This window comes from Siphateles boraxobius, unplaced genomic scaffold, assembly GCF_051911475.1.
Source record: "Siphateles boraxobius isolate OS27281-9 unplaced genomic scaffold, OSU_SipBor_1 13, whole genome shotgun sequence".
NCBI classification, from domain to species: Eukaryota; Metazoa; Chordata; class Actinopteri; order Cypriniformes; family Leuciscidae; genus Siphateles; species Siphateles boraxobius.
This window is the reverse complement of record NW_027508733.1, coordinates 9,802,685-9,822,854: the sequence shown is the minus strand read 5'-3', so window position 1 is coordinate 9,822,854 and position 20,170 is coordinate 9,802,685. Positions and strand designations below refer to the sequence as shown.

Sequence of the window (20,170 nt, the reverse complement as noted above, 5' to 3'; positions counted from 1 at the left end):
GTGGCTCAATCTTAAGTTTATCAACCAACGAGAATACTTTTTGCGCGCAAAAACAAACAAAAATAACGACTTTATTTCAACTATTCATTTCCTTCTCTGTGGGCCTCTAGTCAGTTAACGTAGTGTGATTGCGTAGAGCTGCGTCACACATATAGGCTCACTAATGGCCGACGCTGGTCATGTGTGTGATGCGTGTGATGTACAAAAACAGAAGCTTACACTATTACACTAGTGAACTGACTCGAGGCCCAAGGAAAGGAAATGAATAGTTGAAATAAAGTCGTTATTTTTGTTTGTTTTTGCGCACAAAAAGTATTCTCGTCGTTTGATAAACTTAAGATTGAGCCACTGTAGTCACTTGGACTATTTTAACGATGTCTTTAATAACTTTTCGGGGCTGGCAAGTTTCAATCCCTGAAGAGTGATCCAGCTCTCAGATTTCATCAAAAATATCTTAATTCGTGTTCTGAAGATGAACGAAGGTCTTACGGGGTTGGAACAACATGAGGGAGAGTAAATACTGACAGAATTTTCATTTTTGGGTGAACTATCTCTTTAACTTTGCATCAGCCCATACACACATCATTTTCTTTCTGAAACAAGTAACAATAACTTGAAATAACACCAGATGGCGCTTTAATACAGAATACACACTGTTTGTAGTTTAAATGTATTTATGAAATATCAGGAAAATTATAACAAGAGCACACTGTGTAGGGTGTTGTTCTTGAACAAAAAATCACAATAATAAACAGTAAGTTATTATTGTGATTTTTAGCACAGTAAAACAATGGTAATGTGATATCAGGCACTTACTGTCTTACACCAAGAAATGGCATTTATTTCTCCCAGATGCACTGAAGAAAATCACAAATTATGATTTAAGAGTAAGAACATGGAGAAAATATTTTTATGCTTTTATGTAGGTTACATGCTTCGTGGTTTAGCTATGCATTTTATTTAATTTTTTCTATAAGTGGTAAACACTATTAACCCTATAATAAGTAAGGTACACATTACCATAACTCATCAAAATAAGTTTCAACTTTTTTTAAATAAGTTATACAAGACTCAACTCAAATTAAAGTCAAATTAATGCAGTTTAAGTTTAAATGACTTAAAAATCCAAATTAACTGTACAACACACCCACACACACACACACACACACACAGACACACACACACACACATATATATTTACAGTAAGGAATAGGACGGCAAGAGATAATAATTTTGAGGCTTAGGTTTAGACACAATAAACTAAATCAAACTGTTCAAAATACCTAAAGATAACAAATGAATATGATTTCTGTTGAGAAATAGGAGGAAACAGCTAACAGGTTATGATATTTTGTCAGCAATATGAAAAAGATTTGATCAAAAGCTTAAGGAAAGCTGAAAAAACCATGTGATTAAAAGATTTTAGATAGGTCTTATAATTTATTGTTTCAATACCTTAGAGAAACTAATTTAAGTATTTTTTTAAACAACGTAGGCCTATATATAGTAGACATTCTGGTCCACACTCCACACCAGTTGATGGCGGAAATGCACCAGCTCGTTGTTTGACAACCACACTGATCTATATAATGTCATTCTATATAGATCAGTGGACAACCACCAATAAACCCTTGAAGAAGAAGTGGACATATGACTGTCCTCTAGTGGTCAAACATTGTATCAGTTTCACTTCCGATGTGTGTATGCCTGCTTTCGTAGGATTTTACAGTCATATTTACAACAGAAGCATTAGATACATTTGAAACGGGACGTTATTTACATTAAAGGAAACATCATGAACCTCGACTCATTTGATGCTTTTCATTCAATTAAAAGAATGTTTATGACCGTCATAGACTGTAAATCTTTTTTTTTTGTGTGTGACCGCATATGTTCGCGTGACGTCATAAACTCCGTTTGAGTTTTTCAAGTCAACTTATCAGCGTGTAAACTTTACCAAAAAAGTTACTTTCAGCCCTGTGTTTCAGACATGAATGATTGCTCATTCTGTGTTGCCGAGAGGTATCATTAGGCAGGCCTACTAAAATCTACCAGAACACCGCATGTTACCACATATTTGCTAATGCTTCCTTGAAATCCTTCTACTAAAATTAAAATCATTATCATTTGTTGACACTCCTTCACCGCATCACTCATGTCTTGTTCCCTGACACTCAGGTGGCTTTTGCGGGGCTGGAACTGGAGCAGGAGTGGATATATCTGGAGCAGTCCGCATATTATTGTGCCTGGACTTTATCACTATCAAGGGAACGTAAGGTGAGATTTTTATATCTGATTATAATCTTGATTTCACAAGCTTTGTTTCACCGTGGACAGGAGCTCTGTTGTGCTATTTAAAAAAAATCAAGTTTGTTAGCAGCATTTAGTTTCTCCTCAAAGCTGATGAAAACTTATTAACAACCATAAAACACAAATCAAAAAATCCAAGTCATACAGTGCATTTTTTCTTAAAATGACCCAGACACGGGCAGAAAACAGGATATAACCTCTATAAGAAAAAACAGGTATGAAGTATAGTTTTGCTTGGAAAGAATTGAAACTCTTGAAACTGCACAAAAAAAGCTATAAGCTGTCACTCACGCTGTACCTTTTCGACCATTTAGATACTAATATGCACCTTAAGGGTAAATAAGGCACAAATAAGGTGTACCTTTTGACAGCTGTTGTACCTTTATTTTTGAGAGGAGGACTGCTTAACTGCAGGATCATCATGCACACAAAGTAAATAATATTTACAATCTTCAAAGTAAAATCACAGTGCGATTTTAGGACCTTTTTTTTGTCAAACATCAGCACGAATGAGTTTAGTATTTAGTAAATTGGCTTTCTTGTGTGCTTTTCATGTGTCACTTTTTCATGTGTGCATAAATGAAACAAATCCTTGCAACCTCTTGCTTGTGAACACAGACTGACACCTCGGACACATTTGCACCGACACACTGATGACACCTCAGACACACTCGCACCGACACACTGATGACACCTCAGACACACTCGCACCGACACACTGATGACACCTCAGACACACAGGGGCTTTATTGTCACCTCAGACAAATGCTGACAAACTGACATGAAATGCAAACATCCAGCAGCAGAAACATTCTCATGCAGAAGTTGTTTGTCTACTCAACAGATCAAACCACATTTATATAAATATATGAGACCACAGCAGAGCTCACTTCGTCACCTTTGGATCACTTGTTTGCATCTATGTTTTGCAAACATAAAAATGCGGCAATGGGCCACATTAAATTATTCTGGTTTCTATTATCATACTTTAAACCCTTTAGGACGAACCATGGTGATTTCTCATAATCCTAAAGCAGGAGATTCACAGTGAAATGATCACACAATCTGGGTCTTGTACTCAGAACAACATTAAAGTTTGATCATCTTCTGAATGTGATTGGTGCATATTCCACATGAACCTCCTCTTCAACTTTCTGTAAATATGCATAACACAAGATATAATTATAATGTAATGTAAAGTGATTTAGTGTTTTAAAGTAACTTTTAAAAACATCCGATGGTGCTGTTGTGTTTGAGATTTACTGTATGTGAGAGATCATTATACTTTGAAACGCCATTCAAGCCACATAAGAAAATAAATAAATAAATTATAGTTAAATCATAATTATGACAAAAAGTTAAAGTTGTTAGTTTAGAAATGGCAAAATATGAAATACGCAAGTCAAAATCTGTCAAAATTTAAACATTTAAAGTCATAGTTCTGAATTTAATCTCACAATTTCGATTTAGTATGTCATAATTTCATCTTTTTGTCATAATTATGATTTACCAGAGCATGACTTATCTTATCTGATAGAAATCAAAAGCACACACTGATCTACATCTGAAATTATACAAATACTCAACAGATAGTAAAATAAATTGTCTCACCGATTTCTGTGTGTTTCTTTTGTTGAATTTCGTCTCAGCATAAGTGATCTCTACTTCACAAGTCTCAACTGTTTGAAATTATAGATGCATTAAAACAACAAAACTCAATCTTAACTAGATCTGCTTCTTCACAGCCGATGTGTTAATATTAGGAAAGTTAACACCAAAGTAAAACACTGGAAGTTTTTAAAAACGGCATTAACAAATTTAATTTGCCATTAGGCCTATAACTTTTCCCACACACAACAATTCCTAAAAGAGTGTTTATCATGACATTTAGAGAGACACATAAATCAAACCCAAATGGGATGTTTAACAAACAAAATTATTTTACATTCTTTGTGTTTAATCAGCATTTAGGTTCAACAAACACAGCAAAGGTTATCATTTATACATAGATTTTAGAGCAACAGGCACATCCTAAATTAGATTCATAAAAATGTTTTCAAAACCTTTTCTGTTTTTGCATTTCCAGTGTTGATTCAGTTTGAGAAACTTTTTTTGTGCGAGATGAGTAAAGAGCGACGTAAAGTGTCATTTTTATGCAATTAGAAATAGACATTTATTATGACAATGAAAATTACGAGAATTATTTTTTTTCCTCGTTTAAAAGTTTAAAAATACTTGCCATCTTTATGAGTTTTTCTGTGTTTTCTGCAGATCCAGAAGATCACGATTACAGCAACAATAATCAGAGATCCAGCAGAGATCAACACTATCAGAGACACTGAGACTGGAGGAACTGAAGGAGAAGAAAAGAGAGACAGTCATTAATGTGAGTGAATGCATCAGTCTGATCTACAACAGAAGACAGAGAGCAGGTCAGTAAATACACACATATATCATCAGTGCTGTGGTACCTGCACATGTGTGACAGAGTGTGTTGATGTCCAGATGTGTGGTCTGGTTGCTGATGGGATTGTTCAGCACACAGCTGTAGGTGTTTTTATCCTGATATTCCACCTCCAGAGGTAGAGAGAGACTGATGCTGAGATCACACACACTGATGCTGGACAATACACTGATTCCTGCGTACCAGGAGAGAGTCACATCACTCACATTCAACACTGATGAACACACCAGTGAACAATTTGATGATGATGATGATGAAGAACATTGTGAAGAGTTTCTACTGATGATGACAGGAACAGGCAGACGAGCTGGAAAACGAGTGAATAAGAGGAATATAAACCCAACAATCACATATTTTTCAAAGTAGTGAATCCATTTATTATATTTTGTGTGCAGTGTGTGTTTAATGTGTTGATGGTCACTGAATGTGTCTGTCATCTATAAAATTATGTAAATAGAATATGTGAATTTTTGGACAAATGACGTCTCTACTCACCATAGACAGAAACACTGAATGATTTTGATGTCAGTTTCGCTCCAGTTATCAGTAGTTTATAAACTCCAGTATGTTCAGTTGTGGTGTTTGCTATGATCAGAGATCCAGTTTGATCGTCCAGCTTCAGTCTGTCTCTGAATCTTTCAGTAATATTATATATAGAGAAAGTTCGCTTTTTTTGATTAATTTTAGCTATAGTAGAGTTTTCAGCTCCATATTTCCACAGTATGTCATCGCCTTTACGTATTTCAGTAAGATCAGTGTTTAGAGTAACAGAATCTCCCTCCATCACTGACACTGAATCACCAAACACACCTAGAGAACAAACAGATTTTACACAGATTACGGCCACTGATGTTTGCAAAGCCTGAAATCAGCTGAAGTTTACATGTAAAGTTGAGAATATCCACTTTAATTTGTTTTAAAGAGAACAATCAGTGTTTAAAGTTTCAAAATGTATTAAAATAAATGCATGATAATTATTGTAGATTATAAGTACAGTTTTTATTGTGCTGGTTATTTTAATATGCATTATAAATAAATGAGAGATTTAGATCACTGGATAGTCTGCACTGTAAATTTGCTGCACATTTTGACTAGTGAATTTCCATGACATTTGTAGATTAATAACCGCAGAAATATTTAAAAAACAAACAAAAAATGACCTGATATTTGAAAGCTCAATGGAAAGTTCACTCTTTCTGAACATTTACATTCACTGTAGAGATTTCCATTATAGTTATGACCATTTCCAGACCTGAAAATGTCACTGTAAACCTAATCCTAATCCCAAAAGAGACCCGCATTCAAAGTTAATAGATCTTGTATTATTTTCATACAATATTCATAATTCTTTTGGTACATAAAAGCAGATGAAACGTAAACGGGGAAAAAAACAAGCCATAAAAATGCTTTTATAACTTACCAGTCAGACTCCAACAGTAAAAAAAGAAGAAAACTAACGCGTGAAACATTTTCTTCAGTGGTTCAGTGTGTGATCTAACAGCAGAACTGTTAGTGTTGTGTGAATCCTCCTATGCAGCGTTTGGCCCTCCTAGTTCACACATTGCATTTGCATATGATATAAGGTTATAGTTCTTCAGGTCCTTAAGATTTTAACTGTTCTCGATGAATAAAAAATATTCGTTATTTTTATCAAAAGGTTCATATCAGAAGCAGTACCGCCTCAGTGACAGCTTTTCTTCTGAGAGCGTAGTTACCTGACTGTTTCAAATGGATAAAAGTAGAAGAATATTGTGAGAATTGTGGAATTTCATAGTGAAATTGAGCATAACTCTAGTGATTTTAAAAGTATATGTATTTATTCTAAAATTTAGTGAATAAAAAAAACAGAGTACAAGTTAAAACTGTATATGATCTCACAGTACTGGCTTTACTAGGGTTTATCTTCAGAGTCAAACTGAAACCTGCTGCCGTTAGTTTTCTAAATGTGGTTTGATCCGTTGGGAGGACAATCATGTGTCGGTGACACTGGGCATTCAGTGTGTGAGTGTTTAGTTTGTAGGTGAAGAGTTTCTGTGCTTCTACTTTAAACAGCTTTTTTGGCACTTTAATCTACTGGGGAAAATACATTTGAATCTGTTTGACACTGAGGGAGAAAAACAATAGCATATTTATTAGTCACACTGTAGGGTCAAATTTTCACGAACTACATACCATCGTCAATAAGACATGAAATAGACCTAAAATCATCGAGATTGGACAGTGGATGATTGGAAGAAAGTGCCCTGCTCTGAAGAATCCTGGTACATCACATTGACGGCCGAGCGCGGATATGACGATTACAACGATTATAACAGAGGCAATGGCACCTGGATGCACTGTTGGACAGATTCAGGTGTAAAGTTGTGGGCAATGTTTTCTTGGGACACTTTAATCCTCATTATCCCAACAGCACAATCTCTGACAGATGTCAGGTATCTGAACATCATTGCGGACCAAGTGCACCGATTCATGGCAACTGTGTTCTCTGCCGGTTGATGGCCATTACTAACAGGATAATACACCATACCACACTGCCAGCATCATCATGGAGTGGTGAATTTCTGTTAAAGCCCCACTGAAGTGCCTTGGAAACAGGCAGCTTTGTATGATACATTGACATACATTTTTGGAATCTGATTGCATAATCCAGATTACATGTAATCAGTTTCTACCCAGCTCATATTATTATAAACATCAGAGCAGTGACTGTGAGAACAGCAGTAACTATAGCGCACCCTATCTTGTGAAAGTATAAGATATTCTTAGTGAGATGTGATTTTCTGCTTTGGACACTAGAGAGCGATGATGTGCTTGTGCTGAATTTGCCAATTTTCTTTTTACACGAGAGTACAGAGAAAAGTGAAGGGTGGGATCAATATTTAATAAAAGTTAGTAAATTTCCATGCAGGTCAATGCTAAAAATAAAATATAATTTGTCAATGTTCTATATTGTGACTAGGCCTTCTATTTGTGAATCGCTAAATTAAACTATAGCAAAGCAACAACATTTCAGCTGATTATGAGAGTGCATGCAAAAACAACAACAACAAACAAACAAAGAGATTAAATAAAAAAATGTGGCACACAGAACAAGAATAGACAAGAATAAAAGATCCTGGCAGAGAATAAATATGACAAGTATCCTGATTAAAACGTCAATATCTAAAAAAAAAAATGTTTTTAAAGAGCGATAGCGACATCTGGTGGTCAGACTTGTTTTCTCCACCATGTCTAACAAATTACAGCAGAGCAGAAAAAGCATGTGACCAAACAAATCTTCAGAAGTCTGTGACACAGGAGTGGAATCAATCTGGGATCAGTACATTTCTATCTAATCTGGTCTAAATTAATTTGTGCCAATGAGACCACAACTCGTGTTATGTGTAGCCTGGTCAATATAACATTTAAAAGAATGTGATCATAATTAGTAATTGACTGAGAAGTTGAAAAAATATTGTGGTTATGTTTTTTTGTTTTTTTACAATTTAAGCTATAAAGGGAGTATGGGGTTAAATCATTTATAAATAATGCCTCCGTCCTCGATAATCATTTCCTTTTTATGCATCAGGTGTGGTGGGAAGCGCCAATTTTTTTTAAACCAGCTGTTCTGAAGCTTCAAACGTCATCAATCATGCTTTTGTCATTTCGATACAAGCATCGGTACAGTGTGTGATACAATAGTGCTTTGAAAACTGCGTTGGAGAAGAATGACGAGTTTTACAGGGGTCATATAATGGTACATGCACTTTTACAAGTTGATTGTACTGCAATATGTGTTGGCAGTGCCTGTACAAAACCATCATATAATGATAAAAATCCATCCAGTGTTTTTGTTTTAATCTCCTTATATGTATTCCCCTGCCTCAAATCGAGCCGTTTCACCGTTACCCCTTTTCCACCAAGGCAGAGCTGACGCGTGACGCCCCTCCCACGGTTGTTGATTGACAGCAGTGTTTCAACAGCCCCGCCCTGAGCGAGCTGTCATCATAGTCCGTCGGTGTTGATTCACTGGAGCAGAATGGCGTCTAAGCGATTGTTTTGTTCTGTTCTTGGGTGCAATTGTAGCAAAGTGTGCTACAACTTTATAATACGCTGATTGCTACAACTTTATAATACGCTGATTGAGGCGGCCAAATATGGACGGGATTCCGGTCAGAGAATCAGGGGTCGGAGAATAGATTCTTCGCAAAGATGTATTTATTGAACAGTCTTTGGATGGTCATCTGAACAAGTTATTCTTTGCCAATGATGTCTGTATTAATGGTCTAAAGGAACAATAAAGAAATATAATTAAAATTGTATTCTGAGAATCATTTACACACTGGCATGGTAATAAACAAATACGATAAACATAATACACTCTACCATGGTATGTTACTAATATAAAACACATTGGTTACACAGTTGAGAATACTGCCGATGCTAATACTGATTAGCGGATTTATCTCGCGGCAAATTACGGCCGCTACGGCGCTCCAAACGCGCCGATAACAACCGTAGAACGATCGCGGGACATCAAACACATACATACAATAAACATACATATGCAAATGTACTTACATCAAGGCATAAACGCATTAAACAAACATAAATGAGCGTGAAGAGGTGAACATTCCCCAAGACAGTCTTCCTGTGTGTACCACTATAATCCGTCCGTGTGGCAAACAACTTTGGTTTCTAGGACAGACTTTCGTACACAGCCGCCCCCAATTATCTGACAGGATAATTGTAAACACCAAGAAAGTCTGAAAATCTAAGGCTCTTCCTCAAAGGGAGGAAGTGGAATCAACCTAACAACTGGGCGAGTATAGGATTTTCCATTAACTCCGACACGAGCAGTGCGAACTTTCCCGTCAGGTCCAGCTAACGTCTCAGTCACTGTGCCCACAGGCCAGAGGGCACGAGGATGTTGGGGATCAACAATGAGAACCACTTGACCCACAGTTAGCTCCTTTCCATCCTTTCTCCACTTCTGCCGATCCTGTAAACTGGGGAGGTAATCTCGGATAAAGGCAGTCCAGAAATGATCCGCCAACACCTGGCTATGTCTCCATCTGCGTCTTCCGAGCAGGTTGGTAGAGTCGAAAAAGACTTGAGGTAGGGAGGCATCACGACGGCCCATAAGGAGCAGGTTTGGCGTCACTGGGTCAACGTCTGCTACATCGGAGGATACATAGCCGAGAGGCTTGGCATTTAGAATACCCTCAACCTCCGCTAACAACGTCCGCAGCACTGGCTCTGGCACCGTTTGCTCTCGCAGAATAACCCGTAGTGCAGTCTTTACAGATTTGACTTCACGCTCCCAGGTTCCTCCGAAATGTGGAGCATTAGGTGGAATGTGGCGGAATCTGATCTTCTGTGGAGCAAGCAGCTCCTGAAGCTTGGGTGCCATGACATCAAAAGTGTCACGCAGTTCGCGGTCTCCTCCTACAAAGTTGGTGCCGTTGTCACAGAGCAATTCCATGGGCTTACCTCGTCTTGCTACAAAGCGACGCAAAGAGAGCAGGAATGCATCAGTGTCAAGGTGCTCCAACAGATCTAGGTGCACACAACGGGTTGTCATGCACTTATAAAGGATACCCCATCTTTTTTCATGGCGACGACCAATCTTGACTGAAAGGGGGCCAAAACAATCCACCCCAGTACAATAGAACGGCGGTTGGTGAAGTTGCAGCCTGCAGGATGGAAGATCGGCCATTTGGGGGACTTCAGGCTTGGCTCGCCAGAACTGACAATCTGGGCATTTGCGTTGATGCTTACGGACGGCTTCCCGACCCCGAAGTATCCAATATTGGCGACGCAATTCCGCTAGCACCCTTTCAGAACCAGGATGCAGAAGCCGGCTGTCCATTTCTTTAATTAACAGCTTCGTTGTAGAATGACCAGGGTCTAACAGTATAGGGTGAATAGCATCAAGGTCAAGGTCAATAGCTCTACGTAACCGTCCCCCTACTCGGATAAGACCTGTGTCTTTATCGTACTCTGGTGCAAGGGATGCCAAACGGCTGGTAGCTGGAATCGGCTGTCCAGTCTTCAAAGCTTGAACTTCTAGTGGGAATGAGTCCTGTTGAGCTTGGGCCAGGATAAGTTTCTCTGCTTCAACATAGTCATCAGCTTGCGGTGAAGCGTCACTTACTGCAGCGGCCGCCCCGTGTAGGGACCTGACAGTGGCCTCAACAAGCTCTAGCCATGTGCGAAATTGATCGGGGTCTACAAGTAACTGATTGGTAACTTTGACAGTGCCGATGAATGCAGTTTTTCTCAACTCACTGATCTCCGATTCTACCTTAGTGACGGGTATAGATGGCCACTGGTCAGAAGGTTGAAGGAGGAAGTCGGGTCCTGAACTCCACGGGTGAGGTCCTGCTATCTGGGTCAGTGTCAGGCCTCTTGTGATGTAGTCAGCGGGGTTGTGAGCTGAATCAACGTACCGCCATTCAGCCGTGTCTGTGAGGGTCTGAATTTCTGCTATGCGTGTCCCTACAAATACCTTGTAGCGACAGGACTCAGAGGTGAGCCAGTTCAGCACAGTCGTCGAGTCAGACCAGAGGGTGACTGTCTGGAAATGATGAGACAACTCCGTCTGGATCACTGTCGCTAACTGGGCGCCAGTCAAGGCTGCACTCAGTTCCAGACGAGGCATGGAGAGGCATTTTCTGGGAGCCACTCTGGATCTGGCCAGAACAAAGGCGACATGGATGTGGCCTTGATCATCAGTAGTACGCAAATAGGCCACTGAGCCGTATGCTCTTTCTGATGCGTCGCAGAATATGTGGAGTTCCCGGAAGGCACTAGGGTAATCAGCACAGGCTGGGGCATAAGGTCGGGGAAATTGCAGCTGAAGGAGATTAGGAATCTCTCGCATCCAAGTTAGCCACTTCTCTCTTAGCGGTAAAGGTGTTATTGGATCATCCCAGCCCAAATTCTGCTTCCAGAGGTCTTGGATGAGAACCTTGGCCCGAGTAGTAAACGGGATGATATACCCCAGCGGGTCATACTGACTGGCCAAGGTCTTGTACACGTTTCTCATGGTAGGCTCTAGATGCTCGGTTGATCGCAACTTATAGCCTAGGGTGTCACTGAGACAGTCCCACCGTAGGCCCAGAGTGGGTTCTTGTAGGTCTGTACTGGCTTTTGTCAACCACAGTTCACTGTTAGCAGACCGGGCTTCTGCAGGAAGATGTCCGATTACAGAGGGTACATTGCAGGCCCACTGTCTGAGGTCAAAGCCTCCCTCAGACAGTAATTGACGAAGTCCATCAACTACCTCCTTAGCTTCACCAGAGTTCGAAGTGCTGTGCAAGCAGTTATCAACATAGAAGGAATTCTCAACTATGTTAACCAGACTGACCTGGTCGTTCTGCTGGTCTTGGGCACTGCGCTGGAGGGCGTAAATGGCGCAACAAGGGCTGCATGTAGTTCCAAACGGAAGCACCTGCCATTCATATATCTCAGGCTCCTGGTCTCTGCACATGTCCCTCCAAAGAAACCGCAACACTGGCTTGTCCTTGGGCAACAAGCGTACCTGATGGAACATAGCTTTTATGTCCCCACTCACGGCTACTGTGTGTTGTCGGAACCTCAGAAGCACACCTAACAAAGAGGATCCCAGCATCGGACCAGGAAGCAGCTGACTGTTCAAGGACTGGCCCTGATGTTGGAATGAACAGTTAAAGACGATCCTGTTCTTTCCATTGTGTTGTACGATATGGTGTGGAATGAACCAGGACTCCGAGGTATTGTGTGCTTCTTCGGCAGTTATCTTGGCTACATATCCAGCAGATTCCAACTTGCGGATTTCAGTGCAGTAGGCTTTTGCTAATTCAGGATCTCTTGCCAGTCTGCGCTCGGTACTTCGAAGACTAGGAAGAACAGCACTCTTGTCTGTATGGAATGTGGTCATGGGCATGCGTCGGAGCAATGGTGTGGCATAACGTTGAACGCCATCTACGTTCACACTGGTTGTGGCATTCTGGAGCATAGCGAGAGCGTCTTTGTCCTGCTTGGACCGGGTGACCATCTTCTCATTGTATGGGAAGGTGTCGACTTGCCAGAGACGTTCGACGTGCCGAATCAGATCATCCTGAAGAGGAGTGGTGGTGATATGAAGGCACTGCTGATAACACCGTGAGGGCTGCTTGGGGCTCATGGGACCCTGAAGAGACCATCCCAGCTGTGTTCTGATGGCTATTGGACCTCCGTCTGGTCCTCTGCATGCAGGCTGTATCGGCATTAAGAGGTGCGGCATGTCAGAACCAATGAGGAGTAGTGGTTTGACTCTGTCAACAGGGGAAAGAGGAAGATCTCTCAGATGACGATAAGCTCGTTGGAGTGCAGCCACTGGATAGTTATGTTCCGCAAGACTCAAACCAGTCGCAGTGAAGGCATTGGAGATAGTGAACCTCTGCATGGGTTTGGTGACTGCTGAGACTTCGAAGGAAACGGACGAACCTGCGAGTTCTGTGGGAGATTGCTGAACAGTCTGTAGATGAAGTACCTCTGGGGTACAGGTAAGCTTGAGCTGCTGCACGACCGGGGAAAGCACGAGTGTTCTTTCTGACCCATCGTCAAGAACTGCATGTGCCTCCATTGTGTGGTGTTCATTGTGAAGGAGGACCTTGACGACCTTCAGCATGACTCTGGGTGTACGGTTCGGTCTGTCCAAGTAAACCCGGGTTGATGGGAGGCTGACGGTGAGGACAGCACTGGTATTGTCTTTGATGGAATCGTGAAGAACTGTGAGATGTAGCTCTTTACAGGTTCTACATGGACGTTTGAGGTTGCAAGACTCTACAGCATGGGACCGTCCACATCTCCAACATCGTTTACCATCTCTAATCCAAGATACAATCTGGGAGGTCGTCAACTTCTTGAATGCCTCACAAGCGTTGAGGTAGTGATCCCTGTTGTCACAATGAGGACAGTATGGCTTAGGCTTGGAGCTGGACTTAAGGGCTGTTGGCTCAGGAGTTTTAGCTACACTCTCACGTGTCAGGAGAACTGGCCTTGGCTGCCCTCTTGGATAAAGTACTCCTCGAACTCTACCGAGAGGCTTCGGAGTTTCACTCTGGAACATTGCCACTGCTCTGCTAGAGATGCGTTTCGCTTGGGACTTAATCTGGAGCCAGTCAGCGAAATCAGGTAATGTGTAGGTCTTGTCTGTGCCGGTCTGGAGAATACCTCGACTTAGGCAGTATTCAACAAAACTGTCACGATAGGCTGGTGGCAGTTTACTCAAGAGCCGGTCTACATGCGAGCCACACAAAAGCTCGTAACCATTTGGGCCTTCAAGAGTTCTCAGCATACCCACTAAAGACTGTACTGACAATGCAAATGAGTCGAATGCATTAGCATCACCCAACTTAAGAGGTGGGGTGCTCATGATGGCACCCAACTCAGACTGAACAAGCTGTCTTGGTTGTCCATACTTGTCTTGAAGTGCCTGCAGAGCAGCAGTGTAAGGCTGTGGATGATACATGAAGGATTTAGCTAGCTGATGTGCACTAGGAAGTTCCAAATGACTTAAGAGAACATGGTATTTATACTGTTCACTGATATGATGGTGATTACTCAACAAATTGTCCAATGCTAACTTAAACAAAGCAAAGTCACTCTCAGCACCACTCTCGAAAACGGGTAACGTGGGTCGTGGAATGCCATAGGCTGATGCGATCAGAAGCTCTGGACTCGGTTGAGGTGAGTAGGCAGTAGGGGGGAGAGGCACAGATGCTTTGACATAACCAGGAGTCTGTGGTGCCGTCGCCGATGCTTGGTGGCTGAAGACCGGGAGCTGCGATGGACCTGGAAGTGTTGTCACCGGCGCTGTCGCTGTCTGTTGTAGCCTGTAGCGATGGGTAGGTAATGTGGCAGTATCAGGCTGCTGTGTCACACGCTGCATGCCGCTACTCATGGGGTACGCAGTGGACTTTGGGATGGTGAACACTCCTGAAGATTGAGGGGCCACATTCGACGGTAATGACACACAGTGTACTGGCACGGCAGTAGAAGCCAATGGTGTAATATCAGGGACTGGCAATGAGAATGCTTGTGACCCTGGGTCACGTGCAGCGGGCATGGGTGCATCCGATGAGTGCGGAGCAGGTGAGGCCCAATGTGGCGGTCTAGGTTTCGCTGCAGAGACCTCAGGATCAGGCAGTGCTGTAAGACAGGGCAGCAGCGTCGACGTCACAGCGGGTGACTGGAAGGGGAGCTGCTGAGGTTCGAAAGACATAAGCTGTGGTGAACAAGCCTGGCTGCGCTCTGATGCAAGCTGTTGAACATTTGGAGAACCAGAGTCTGTAGGGACTGGAGTGGTCGATCTAGAGTCTACAGAGAGCATAGAGGATACAAGCTTAGCTACTTCGAGTTCAGTCTCTGCTTCTTGAAGCTTGCGCTGTCGTTCTAGTTGTTTCAACAGAGCCTCCTTTGCGGCTAGCGCTTCCTCTTGCATGCGCTGGGCTTCTTTTGCTTGTACCTGCAGTCTTTGGTATTCCAGATCAATCAGCGAGTCCTCTACTACTTGCTGCTTTAGACTGTCATACTGTCTCTGTTTGATCTTTTCCTCCAACATAGCCGTTTGGACGCTAGAGAGCTCTGGTGGGACGTAAACGCCAGCGGACGTAATGGAACGCCTACTGGTCTTGGATTGAGCGCTGACACCACTGCGAGACGTTTTCCTCGAGCTGCTTCGGGGCTGACTAGGACAGTGAGAGGAAGCCTTTGGAGGAAGGTCCCCAGCAGGGTGGTATCCAACATCATAATCATCCAGATGTGTAGGCAGATTAATCTTGCGTCGAGGTCTGGACGTTGCCTCAGATAGGTCACTTTCTGCTTTGTCCATATTGGTTCGGTTTGCACTCAATCCGGCTCGAAGGACCACTTTTGTAGCAAAGTGTGCTACAACTTTATAATACGCTGATTGAGGCGGCCAAATATGGACGGGATTCCGGTCAGAGAATCAGGGGTCGGAGAATAGATTCTTCGCAAAGATGTATTTATTGAACAGTCTTTGGATGGTCATCTGAACAAGTTATTCTTTGCCAATGATGTCTGTATTAATGGTCTAAAGGAACAATAAAGAAATATAATTAAAATTGTATTCTGAGAATCATTTACACACTGGCATGGTAATAAACAAATACGATAAACATAATACACTCTACCATGGTATGTTACTAATATAAAACACATTGGTTACACAGTTGAGAATACTGCCGATGCTAATACTGATTAGCGGATTTATCTCGCGGCAAATTACGGCCGCTACGGCGCTCCAAACGCGCCGATAACAACCGTAGAACGATCGCGGGACATCAAACACATACATACAATAAACATACATATGCAAATGTACTTACATCAAGGCATAAACGCATTAAACAAACATAAATGAGCGTGAAGAGGTGAACATTCCCCAAGACAGTCTTCCTGTGTGTACCACTATAATCCGTCCGTGTGGCAAACAACTTTGGTTTCTAGGACAGACTTTCGTACAGCAATAACAAACACAGAAATCATTTTGATGTTCCTAAATTTGAACCGCTGAAGATGCAGTGTCTGAGTTTTGTTTACGATGGGAACATCCCCATGATCAACGTAAATTGTTTGCACAAATCATTTCTCACCAGACTGCTTTTTAATAGAGGGTCAGTATAAAGCTGGTTTTGCTAAGATAGATAAGATAAGATCCAACAGAGTTCAAAGACTACAGACCCATCGCCCTCACCTCTCACATAATGAAGACACTTGAGAATCTGATAATATCTAACATCAGGCCCAAAGTGTGCATATTCATTGACCCTCTACAGTTCTCATACCAGCCCAACATCAGTGTAGAGGACGCCCTACATGCTCAAGAGAGTCTATTAACATCTTGATAACACTGGTGCAACTAAAAATTATGTTTCTTGATTTCTCAAATGCATTCAATAGCATTCAGTCAGAACTATTGGGTGAGAAGATGAGGATACAGGAGGAGCCAGAGTTTGTTTTCTGGGTGACTGACTATTTTACTGCCAGACCACAGTATGTATGGTTCCAAAAATGTGTTTTGGAGACTGATCTGTGTAGCACAGGTGTCCCACAGGGAACCGTTCTCTCACCTTTTCTGTTTAGTGTTTACACATCCAACTTCCAATGTAACTCTGACACCTGCTTTCTTCAGAAATGCTCGGATGACTCCGCTGTCATGGGCTGCATCAGAGAAGATTGTGAAGGGGAATACAGAAGGACAATCACTTTGTGGGCTGGTGTAACAATAACCACCTGATGCTTAACATCTAAAGAAATGGTGATTGACTTTAGAAGGATGAGGCCTAAACCAGATCCAGTCTCCATTCAGGGAACAGATGTGGATCTTGTCTGCAACTGCAAGTACCTAGAAGTGCAGCTGAATAACAAACTGGACAGGTCCAGCCACATGGAGGCAGTATATAAAAAAGGTCAAAGCAGGCAGTATTTTTTAAGAAAACTGCGATCTTTCAACATCTGCTGTGCACGTCCTATAAGACTGTTGTGGCTAGTGCTTTCTTCTTTGGTGTGGTGTGGTGTGCTGGGCGGAGGGCGCACGCACATCTGACAGGAACCGACTAAATAAACTGATTAAAAATGCAAGCTCTATCAATGTCATCTCACAGGACTGGGTTGAGCATGTGGCGGAGGTGAGGATGTTGAGAAAATGAAACATTATCATGAACAATGATAGACACCCACTGCATGCTCTATTGGTGTTTCGGCAGAACACGTTCAGTGGCAGAGTGATGCCACCAAAATGTAAAACTAAACGGCATCATAACTCATTCCTGCCTGCTGCTATTGGTCTCTTTAATGTGCAATGAGTTTAAATGTTTAATGAGTGCAGATCAGCATGAGAGGATTAATGAGAATGATACGACGCATGAGCAGGTGAAGCACATTAGCAGAGAAACCTGAGCTACAGTCAATGAGTCCTGTCTTAATCAGAGTGGGTTTGGTTCATAAGGGGTTTGGTTTAAAATAAATATAAATGTTGATGCTTGCATAATTTTTGTAATGTCCTCAACCTGCTTTTCTACATTTCCTGCAGGTGCAGAAGATCCTGACAGCGGTTACAATCAACAGAAAACCACCAGCAGCAGCTGCGGAGATCAACACTATCAGAGAAACTGAGACTCGAGGATGAGAATGAGTAAAAGAGACACATGAGTGAATGCATCAGTCTGATCTACAACAGAAGACAGAGATCAGGTCAGTGAATACACACATATATCATCAGTGCTGTGGTACCTAGGGCTGAGCGATTTTATCGATTCTGCGATATAAATCGATATTTTTTCCCAAGAAAGTATCGATTTTTAGGCCGCGAGTATCGATACATAAGTCCCATTCAAATCCCCCGTGTTAACCCCCGTTCGCGTTGCATGAAGAGTGATTTGGTCAGCCAGCCGCTCGCTCTCCTTGTTGGCTACATAGACATCATATAGATAGACGCCCTATCGACCGCTACTGCCTATTGGTGCGGACGAGCCGTGGGGCCGCCATCTTAAACCGGTCACCCGCTCCGCTCAGTGTAATCTGTTTGGCAGGCGCAATGAGCTGCCAGCGCATTTAATTAATCATATCTCACTGAATACCGAACTGATTGTCACGCGGGTTTTTTTACTGCAAAGGTCATACACGTAGCTACGATACAGGACACATTGAATGTTTTGTTCACAAAATACAACCAATACGGTAATGTTAAATGTTAAATCTTACTTGTGAAAAGTAGGGGAGCGCGGGGCACAACCTAACGCGGGGTTAAATGTAACGCGGACCTTTTACATAATTAGTCAGGATCAAGCGGGGTGTGTTTCCGCTCTTTTTTTCCTGCTACCAGAAGACGCTCTCCCGCGAATTTGTGGAAAGTTTTAATAAGATTTTGTGAAGATACTGGACAAAGAGTGTTTTGACACCATGCAAGTAATTTTTTTCATCATAGGTTTTTTTCGGTTTCTGAGTGTGGTGTGTACGTCACCAAATCTAACTTTATCTGACATAAATCACTGTCTTGTTGGCTAAAACGTAGCACCGTTTTGAAACATGTCAGCAACTCCTAGCAACTGTTAGCTAGGCTTAAAATATGTTTTACACAGTGGAGTTAGTTATAGCACAGTGTTACAACTAAGCCGCCAAGCGTACAATGATAATCAAATGTAAACGGGAGCCACACAACGTTTCAGGTTTGAGTATTTATTTATATATTTAACTTTGTTGGACTTTCACAAACAATGTTGGAAATTTTTTTTTTGTCTACTATGCATTGATCACTTGTTTAGCCTGTTTTTAATGCAATAAACCATTAAAATTTTAATTTTAAGCTCGTTTTTATTATTTTTACTGTTATTATTATAAATAATAATAATTTTACATGCAGCTGCCTCACACAGATGTAATTCAATTACAATTACAATATTTGATGATTTTATTTATTTATTTATTTATTGCAAAACTGCAGCCCTTTCCTATATCTCTATCCATGATATTGATCCATAACAGAATGATGATTGGATTAGGGATGGATGTATGGATATCTATCTATACACATGCACAAACAATATCAAACTATACAGATACAATAGTACTGAATGATGTGTGTTTCACACAAGTGTTACAACTAAACCCTCTGTCTGTTACAATTAACCCCGCATATGGGGTAAGTTGTAACATTTAGACTTCTGTCACTTTCAGTGCAACTTTACGAAAATGGTAGGTCCTAGAAAAAAACTTTAAGTGTTCATTTGTAGCAGAGATGTGCATGTTGCTTGTGTAAAAAGAAAGATGAATCGAACTTCATTATTTTTTTAATAATTGAGCCAAAACCAAAATGTGTTAGGTTGTGCCCCGCTCTCCCCTATCCCCGAGTGATGGTCCGCCACTCCGCTGATTTGAGCAGGAATATACTGCACAGTGCTCTGGCATCTACTGCTGCTATGCAACGCAAATAGGAGTATGACCGGTTTAAGATGGCGGCCGCATTTCATGCGCCAGAGCGGCCAATAGGGCATCTAGCTCTATATGATGTCTATGGTTGGCTAGGCTCCTTGCATAGTGGCTAGTAGCTTTTTTAAAAGCTGGGTCTCCGAAATTGACAGCGCTGTGTTGGACAGATTTATGCAGCGGTGTTCCGTGAGTGAGAAAGTGCGCGAGTGTGTGTGTGTGTGAGAGAGAGAGAGAGAGAGAGAGAGAGAGAGAGAGAGAGAGAGAGAGAGAGAGAGAGAGAGAGAGAGAGAGAGAGAGAGAGATAGTGCTGAGCGAATGCTCTACGGCGCTCTGCAATCAAATACGTTTTTAAATAGGCTTAGTAAAAAAAAAAAAAAAATCGTATTCGGTGGTCGAAAACGCCGGTTTTAGGCGCATGGTGACCGCGATGGAGCCCCG

At 41.7% G+C, this 20,170-nt stretch overlaps 3 protein-coding genes across 3 annotated transcripts in view; 2 read left to right on the top strand and 1 right to left on the bottom strand.

Moving 5' to 3' along the window:
* Positions 1 to 619: 619 nt before the first annotated feature.
* Positions 620 to 20,170, bottom strand: part of LOC143735222 (uncharacterized) — a 25,181-nt gene continuing 5,630 nt past the window's right edge. Inside the window, exons 3-7 of the mRNA XM_077225319.1 lie at positions 5,270 to 5,584; positions 4,782 to 5,081; positions 4,550 to 4,663; positions 3,922 to 3,989; positions 620 to 3,464 (exon numbers count right to left, since the gene is read on the bottom strand). Of these exons, the coding sequence (XP_077081434.1) occupies positions 3,411 to 3,464; positions 3,922 to 3,989; positions 4,550 to 4,663; positions 4,782 to 5,081; positions 5,270 to 5,584 (851 nt within the window). The 3' untranslated portion in view covers positions 620 to 3,410. The remainder of the gene's footprint in view (positions 3,465 to 3,921; positions 3,990 to 4,549; positions 4,664 to 4,781; positions 5,082 to 5,269; positions 5,585 to 20,170) is intronic.
* Positions 1,886 to 20,170, top strand: part of LOC143735330 (uncharacterized) — a 59,255-nt gene continuing 40,970 nt past the window's right edge. The window contains exon 1 of the mRNA XM_077225492.1: positions 1,886 to 2,022. The gene's annotated coding sequence lies outside the window, so the exon portion shown is untranslated. The remainder of the gene's footprint in view (positions 2,023 to 20,170) is intronic.
* The window catches only part of LOC143735253 (uncharacterized), a 21,198-nt gene continuing 18,704 nt past the window's right edge, over positions 17,677 to 20,170 (top strand). Inside the window, exon 1 of the mRNA XM_077225366.1 lies at positions 17,677 to 17,998. Within this exon, the coding sequence (XP_077081481.1) occupies positions 17,953 to 17,998 (46 nt within the window). The 5' untranslated portion in view covers positions 17,677 to 17,952. The remainder of the gene's footprint in view (positions 17,999 to 20,170) is intronic.